Consider the following 8,048-nt stretch of genomic DNA (forward strand, 5'->3'; position numbering starts at 1 on the left):
TGAAACATGGAAGACAATAAAACTGCAATGCAAAAAAAGAGCATTTTATTTAATATGTTAACCCATACCTAGGCTTGGGAATCCAAAATTTATTCCAATTCTGGAACAGGATCCTTAAGCTCAGGAATCGTCTACTTGTTATAGAATCCTCTTTTCGATGCCTTTGTGTGCATTTTAATATGACTTTAAACCATTCAAGCACAAGAAGACTCGTGCTCTGTTTTCTGTACTGCACACATAGGGGCGTGTAGCCATCATATCATCAGAAATGAGGGGGACAGAAATGTCAGAAATGCCGGCTTGCTCTGTTTCTCCTTTTCTTAGTCTATTTATTTTATCTTTTTTTTTTTTTTTACTTTGTACTTTTGATGAAAAATACTTTAGTTTTATTCTACTCAAGTAAACGTAAAAGTACCACAATTTAATTATACTCAAGAACGTAGAAAAAATTAAAAAATGTACTCAAGTACTGTAACTAAAGTATTTTTAATTAGTTACTTTCCACCTCTGGTTACCGGGGAAACCTCGCTCTCGCCCGCTCCAACAGCGCCTCCCGCTGGCAGAGAATTAATTTGCATATATATATGCCGCCACAAATAGTGTAAATCTGTGGGACTGTGGTATAAATAAATTCAGCTGTATAACAGTTTCACTGCAATTCATGTTATAATGTTAGAATTAAAGAACAATAAGCATAATACATATTACCGTTGCACTTATCTGTACATAGTAAATGCATAGTAAAAGGTGATTTGGCCACAACAACAACAACAACAATAATGTTATGTCTTGCAATATCCGTGCGTGCAAAGCTTCTGCGCAAGACGAACTTGCTGTTTTGGCAAGGGGCGGGGCAGTACTGAAACGCCGTCTAAGCTGTCAGCTAACCAATCACAACACATTTCGTTTTTCGGAAGGCGGGCCTTCATCAAACCCAGAACTAATCGAGCTGTTTGCGCCAGGCTGAGGAGAAAGGTATTGTAATAATGTAAATTTTACATGAAAAATGATTTTCGAACCAACAAGCATGAGAGCATGTTTTAAGTATATAAATGCTTCCTTCCTTCCTTCCTTCTAGTACACCCCCAAAACAAAATCAAGACTTTTTAAAAGAGCATAATAGGACCCCTTTAAATATAGGTGGAGTGAACACAATGCAATAAAGTTGTTACAAAATGCTCCAAATTGTGTTACTTCAGCTCAATAAATCAATCGATAAATAATAAAATGAGTCACAAAATACATAATGTCTCCATGAATTGCTGTTTGGAATGTGACATTTTTCTGCATGAAGGGCATCCACAGGATATTCAGTGAGCAAAATAAAGGGCAGGACTTTATTTTATTCACCATTAATTGATTTGATTGTGAAAAGTTACATACTGTACCAGTAGGAATATATGTGCTTGCTAAAAACTGTTTAGCTGCCTACTTAATAGTACCCAATAGCCCAAGCAGCCTTAGTGGCATCAATTAAAAAAAGTTTTTAACTGATTGAGGATAGCAAATCCACTAAACAAGAACAAGAACATTCATCAAGGAAGTAAATAAGGACATTTTTGATTTCATGTTGACCTTAAGGGTCCAAATAATATATAAGTATAATGTATGCGCAAGAAAGGTTAAAGCTTGCCCCTTGGCCTAATCTGAGCTTGTGATAAACCTCCGAGAGCACTGAAGCTAAAGCGGTCTATGGTATGTAACCAAGAGTCATATGATGTATACTGGCTTCTTTATTCAAACTCCCTCTGTGCTTTTTCTTTAATCTTTGATCTACATGACCTTCTATGCATTGTTTCAGATGCTGTTTGTATGAAGTCATGGTTTGATATTCACGTTTCTACAGTTCAGGATTGTATTACTTAATTAAACTTGTTATGTGGTAAATATTGAGAGATTATTTGTTTATGGTCTATTTATTGTTTGCATTGCTGTTCAAGAATGACATCACAAGCTCAAACAGGATACACTAGCTTTTTCAAGTATACAGGAGACAATTGTGCTTAAAATGACTAAGCTTTGATGCTAAAAAATCAAGATGATGAAAAAGACAAATGGCATCGCTTAAAGCTCATGAAAACAGTGCAAAGAATAATTAAGTGCTTTCTATGCTTTTATGCTTGCAGGCGTAACACACTGTACAGGCTCATGGCTGGTAGGCTGCCGCACAAGCCCCCATTGAGGCTGGGCATTGGGGCCCAGAGGCCATAGAGCTGGCTGATGAAGAAGCAGACTGACTTGGCCCTTGGTACCTTGAGGAGGAAGAAAAGAACAAGGTTTAAATGCATACAATTCATTTCAGCTTTCTGGGGAGCAGCTGAATAATAGATGATGTGCTGGGTACTCACCACGATCTGGCTTTCATGACCCGGGATGCGGTCGCCCGCTTTCTATAAAGGCCAAAGTCACGTATCAAGTCTTGGGTCCGTATATCTGACCTCTGAAGGTCCAGGGGCACCATGGTGGGTGGAGAAATGTCCAGCTCCAGAAGCATAATGTTCTCAGCCTGGGACAACAAACGATTTTTCAAGATTTTACAAGATTATACACTACTGTTCAAAAGATTGGGGTCAAGTTTTTAAAATTATTATTATTACTATTTAATAAGAAATTCATACTTTTATTCAGCAAAGGAACATTAATCAAATGTTACAAAAGATTAGTGTTTCAAATAAATGCTGTTATTTTGAACTTTATATTCATCAAAGACTCCTGAAAAAAAAAAAAATCATGGCTTCCACAAACATTAATTGCCTTAACATAATAATAATAAAAAGAATTTTTTCTTGAGCACCAAATCAACATAATAGAATAATTTTTGAAGGATCATGTGACACTAAAGACTGGAGTAATTATGCTGAAATAACAAATAAGTGATTTTTAAAAAATGTTGAATAGGGGTTGAATAATTATGACATAGCTGTATTACAAAAAAATATTACATTATATACTGACATTATCACTTTTATTATGCCAGTAAACTGTTATAGATGCGATATATATATATATATATATATATTTTTTTTTTTTTTTTACAAGATTCTGGATCAGTCTCTGGGGGTTGAATAATTTTGATTATTATGTAAATGAAGCCTTGGTGAGCATAAGATTTATTACAAAAACCTTTAAAAAAAATCTTACCAACCTCAAACGTTTGATAATGGAAATGTATTTCTTGTTGCTAAATTCACAAAAATGTTATTATTACCTTAAAACTGTAATATGATTTATTCCATAATGATTGGAATTTTTAAAAATGACTTTATCTCTGTACAATACTAACCCTGTATCTACAAGGAGACCCGGTTGACACAACAGCTTGAGCATATTGACTAATTGGTCTCTTGTGTCCCACTACAGAAGTTGGCCTTCGTCGGACGAGAGGGGAGTTACTGGAAAATGAGAGAAAATACAATATCATCAGATAAGAACATCATCCCTTTTTTTACTGTAATTTTAGGAAGAAGGTTGTTCTTTTACGTACTTTTTGGAAGGAAGGAGAGGTAAGACTTTCCACTGGTCTTCCTCGCTGTCGAAGTGGAGACGATTTATTATCTTATTCTTTTCTTCTGGAGGAATGAAGTTCTCAATAATCAGGTTTCTGGAAAAATGAAAAAGGGACAAGTGAAAAAACCAAAACCATCACGGCATGTACAGGAGTTTTGTCTTTTTATAGCTTATTTCAGAATAAAGGACAGGTGGGACATACTTGAATTTCATCTCTCTTGTCAGCTCATTCATTGTCTGCTCCAGTTCCTGCCTCATTGTGACATGTTCATTGATGATATCTCCAATCTCAGACCTCACCAGCTGCAGCTTGCTGTAAAACTGAGATGAACAACCAATGCAGTGTTAACTTGGGTTAAAATGTAAGCACTTAACATATCTAATGTCTCCTGTATTAAACAAGGTTAGTTGTGCTTTTCCTATGAGCATCAAATACTCATGTTACGAACATAATTTAGAGAAGTGAATAAAAAAACAGTACACTCTAATGTACTGGCCTTGAAAACACGATTGAAAATTGCTTGAATGGTTCATTTGGATGATTAATTAAAATTAATTGATTTGATTGAAAAAACACAAGATAAACTTTTTAAGCATGCAGTCTAAAGGTCTAAATATGCCATGCCTGATAAAGATCCATGATATCTACAGTAAACCATGAACAATCATAAACAAATTTTGACAGGGATAATGTACATTGAGCCAGATGTTATCAATAAATAAACCAGGTATATGGACCTATTGTACATTATAAGATTTATGAAAACATGCCAAATAAATAAAAATCTGGCCATAAAATATAGCTGGAGATGTCAATTATACAGTTTAGCTCTCAACCTTTTTGACTCAAGGCCCTCCTTTGATAATATTCAAAGAACCTCCTGTCCTCATAAGGTGATATGTAAATTTAAACAAATTTTTAATACTAAATTTAAATATATTTAAGACTTATTGGAGCCTTGGAAGTTTTCTAAGACACAGTTGTTCCCGGCCCCCTGGTTGAGAACCACTTTTATATAAAAGATATTTGACCACAGATTGCTACGATTGACTAATCAGAATTGAGTATTCCTTACACGTAAGTCGAACATAATGTGCTAATGTGCTAGACTTGCATTTCGTTCTGCTTCAAAAACAGTGAGCTGTGTGTGTGTGTGTGTGTGTGTCAACGACCTTACATACCTTTTTAAGTTTCTTGGTCTTAAATTCCACCTCTTGCTGTAGAGTGGTAAACGTCTCTTTCAGTTCAATCGTCTCTTCATCCTGTTCGAACATCAGTTGCTGCATCTCTCGTTCCATTCTATCCTAGAAGGATTTATCGCACACACATATAAGAGATTCTGATTCTTCAGGTGTTTTTATGTTGCTGTGTATATAATTACCATGTATATGGCTACTTTTGTACTACGGTCACCTGCTCAGCAATCTCCTGCCTCTTCAGTTCCAGCATTTTCTGCTGTTCATTGGTGTGGTCAATGATGTTTTTCCCTCCAACCAGAAGCTTACTTTCCATAGCCTATAAAAAAACATGGCACAAAGTATATGATGTGGTTTATGAATGATTTAGTGTATAATCTGCATGAAGAAAAAAAACTGTGTGGAAAGAACTAACCTTGTATTTTTCAATCAAATTTTCCATAGATTGTTGCTCCTTCAGCAACTCTTCCACAGTCTTAGCTTTCTCGTCTACGGTGCCAAGTTTCCTGCTAATATCAGGCTTGTAATTGGCAGAGGTCTTGGCCATCTGCTGCTTCCACCAATAGTCCTCCACACTCTCCTCCTGAACGGTCTCGACGACCCCCACCTCTCCATCCCTTGGAGTTTCCACTTCTCCGCTGCTCATGCTCCTCTTCATCCTCATACTGTTTCTCCTCCGTCTCCTCCTTTCTTTTGCCAGCATCCCTCGTTCCTCGAGTTGCGCCTTCAGCCGGGCTATTTCCTCTTGGAACTCGCGGAGCAGGGCGTCTTTGGGGTCCTCGTTGATCTTTGGCTTGTTCCTGATGTTCTTCGCTCTGTTGGCGTACCTCAGTGTGGTGACCGTCTCATCGTAGTGGCACGAAGCTGGTCCAATGGTGGCCACCATAACGGTTTTTGAGTTGCCTCCGAGGGAGTCCTGTAACAGCCGGGTGAGTTTGGAATCCCGGTAGGGTACGTGGGTACTCTTCCCATCCACCAAAGCCGAGATAACATTTCCAAGAGCGGAAAGTGACAAGTTTATTTTCGCAGACTCTTTAAACCTCTGTCCCTGGACGCCTGTTTTGCTTTGCCGCTCACTGCCGGCCAGATCCACCATGTTTAATTTTCCAACGCGAATGTGGTCTTCACCATCAATTCCCATTTCACTGCATTCAACAGTTATGACAAAAATCGCATGAGATCTTGAGCTACGCTCATTCATTTTGGTAAATCCGACAGATCTTGATTGGTTCCCCAAGTTCATGACATGCTCAATCTCCTTTATGTTCTTAGTCACCACAGATGAGAGATCTTTGACATAAACCCCCAACTCAGGATTTTCCTTGAGCTCCAGTTTTTTGTTGTTGTCCTTGCAGAGAAGGTCTCGTATCTCTTCTTGATATATTTCAATGTAAGACACTCTCACGAGATACTGTTGGTTCTGAGACCTGGATATGTGAGTGAAAATGTGCTGAAATGAATTTGGGATGACGCCCTTCCTTTCGGGGTCTGTGGGCACACCTTCCATTGTATATGTTTTGCCAGTGCCAGTTTGCCCATAAGCAAATATAGTTCCGTTGAACCCGTGCAAAACAGAGTCAATAAGAGGTTTGCATGCATAGTCATATAGCTCGTTTTGTTTCGAACCCACATCATAGACGGCATCAAACGTGAATGTTTTTAAGAGGCTTCCGGATGATTTGGGATTACGCACGCTCACCTGTCCCAATCTGACATCTACTTCAACAATTCTTTCTTGATTCGTTGCCTCTTCCTTCTTGTTTAAAGGGCGGCAACGCACCACCACCTTCACCGCCTCTGATTTCTTGCCAATCGACATGGATCGCGGTCGCAGTAGGCTATTTCTCTTCATCATTTCTATGAAAAAGCCTGTAGCCTACGTCTTTAATATTCTGCTATGTTAGCCTATATATGAATGCGAGGAAGGATTCAATGAAATACGCACATTCACATGCAGCCTACACATACGCATTTGAATGCGGCAAATGTATGTCCATCCTATGAAAACAGGTGCGCAGAACATCTTGGTCCAACGCCATCGTTTGTCTCCGCTTCATGCACCGATCCCCGCGCATCTCCTGCTCCGGCGGCACACGCCCTGCTCCTCACAGACAATAGACGGAGCGAGCTGCTGATAGGTAGACTAGCATGTGTTCTCTCTGCGTGAGATGCTGACGCATTCGATGTGCAGGCTGTAATCATTCAATGATGAGATTGTTGGCGATTAAGTTATTATAAGTAATAGAGCACAAAAATGGTATATGGCTAAAAGAGTTCATTATAGTCAAAAATTAGACTAGGCTTATGTGACTTAACCTTCATGTTTGTTAAGGGTTCGAGAGAAGTCAAAATCCTTTAATAGCTCAAAAAATTATTTAATTTATAAGGATCAATACACTTAAATATTTGTATGAATACGGGAATATAAATAAATAAATAAAAATAAAAGTCATTAATTGTTTTTATTTTCGATTGATGTTCCTCAGACACACATACAGGCTATGTGCACTCTTAAAAGTGCTGGGTTATTTCTGTAAACACACTGTTGGGTTAATTGTGCTGGGTCATAATTCTGGGTTGTTTGAGGTACTGTAAACACACAGTTGAGTTGTTCATGCTGGGTCAAATGACTGCAGGGGGTTCTTTCACCACTGAACACCTGGGTTGGGTTATTTTGACCCCACCGGTTTGTTTATTTTTCCTCTTCATAGAATTTTCTGGATTCTTCACTCGCCTCGTCGTCAGACGGTCAAGCAACTCGCAGCAAGCAGGATTATAAGGTAAATTAATAATGATATGATTATTTACCTCTATTTTTAATAAGCTGTGGTAAGAGCACACTGATTTCATGGTTAATGTGATATTTGATCTGTCGCTGTGCGGGTTAAAGTTAGCGTTATTCTGTGAATGATTATAGCCACCTACATTTTTTTTGTTGACAAAAAAGGCCTCAACAATCTCTTTATAGTTATATAAAGTTATGTGTGTGTGTGTATATATATATATATATATATATATATATATATATATATATATATGCAGAGAAGCCATGTAAAGTGTTCTTTATATGTTACTGTTAGAAATAATAATTTGTATTTGAGATTGATGAATAATAGGCAGATGGCATACTGTATGGTTTTGCAAGCTTTTATCCCAGTTTTTCATCCTTATTTTACAGAATCTGTTTTGCCTCCTAAAAAAATTTGAGAAATGGTGGATTCGCAGCAATGGGTCTACAAGCATCCCAGAAATCTTGAAGGAGTTCCCCAGGCTTCTAGGAAAACTTGGCATGGTAAGAAACAATTTAGATTTTATGGTTTCGTTTATAGAAATTTGAAATGGTT

General features: G+C 37.7%; 1 protein-coding gene and 2 long non-coding RNA genes across 3 annotated transcripts in view; 2 read left to right on the forward strand and 1 right to left on the reverse strand.

The window, feature by feature from the left end:
- The first annotated feature begins 52 nt into the window (after positions 1–52).
- LOC131522703 (uncharacterized) lies at positions 53–3,494 on the forward strand. The gene is made up of 3 exons (XR_009266618.1): positions 53–975; positions 2,127–2,276; positions 3,361–3,494. It is a non-coding gene; the product is annotated as an uncharacterized LOC131522703 (long non-coding RNA).
- kif3cb (kinesin family member 3Cb) lies at positions 1,898–6,805 on the reverse strand. The gene is made up of 8 exons (XM_058748348.1): positions 5,120–6,805; positions 4,922–5,023; positions 4,690–4,812; positions 3,710–3,828; positions 3,485–3,601; positions 3,284–3,392; positions 2,349–2,506; positions 1,898–2,252 (listed from the first exon to the last, which is right to left on the reverse strand). Exons 1-8 carry the CDS (start codon positions 6,557–6,559, stop codon positions 2,147–2,149), a joined length of 2,274 nt encoding a protein of 757 aa, XP_058604331.1. The 5' UTR covers positions 6,560–6,805; the 3' UTR covers positions 1,898–2,146.
- Positions 6,739–8,048, forward strand: part of LOC131522702 (uncharacterized) — a 3,458-nt gene continuing 2,148 nt past the window's right edge. The window contains exons 1-3 of the long non-coding RNA XR_009266617.1: positions 6,739–6,842; positions 7,416–7,484; positions 7,883–7,996. This is a non-coding gene — a long non-coding RNA (uncharacterized LOC131522702). The remainder of the gene's footprint in view (positions 6,843–7,415; positions 7,485–7,882; positions 7,997–8,048) is intronic.

Source organism: Onychostoma macrolepis, chromosome 17 (assembly GCF_012432095.1).
Source record: "Onychostoma macrolepis isolate SWU-2019 chromosome 17, ASM1243209v1, whole genome shotgun sequence".
In the NCBI taxonomy this organism is placed as follows: domain Eukaryota; kingdom Metazoa; phylum Chordata; class Actinopteri; order Cypriniformes; family Cyprinidae; genus Onychostoma; species Onychostoma macrolepis.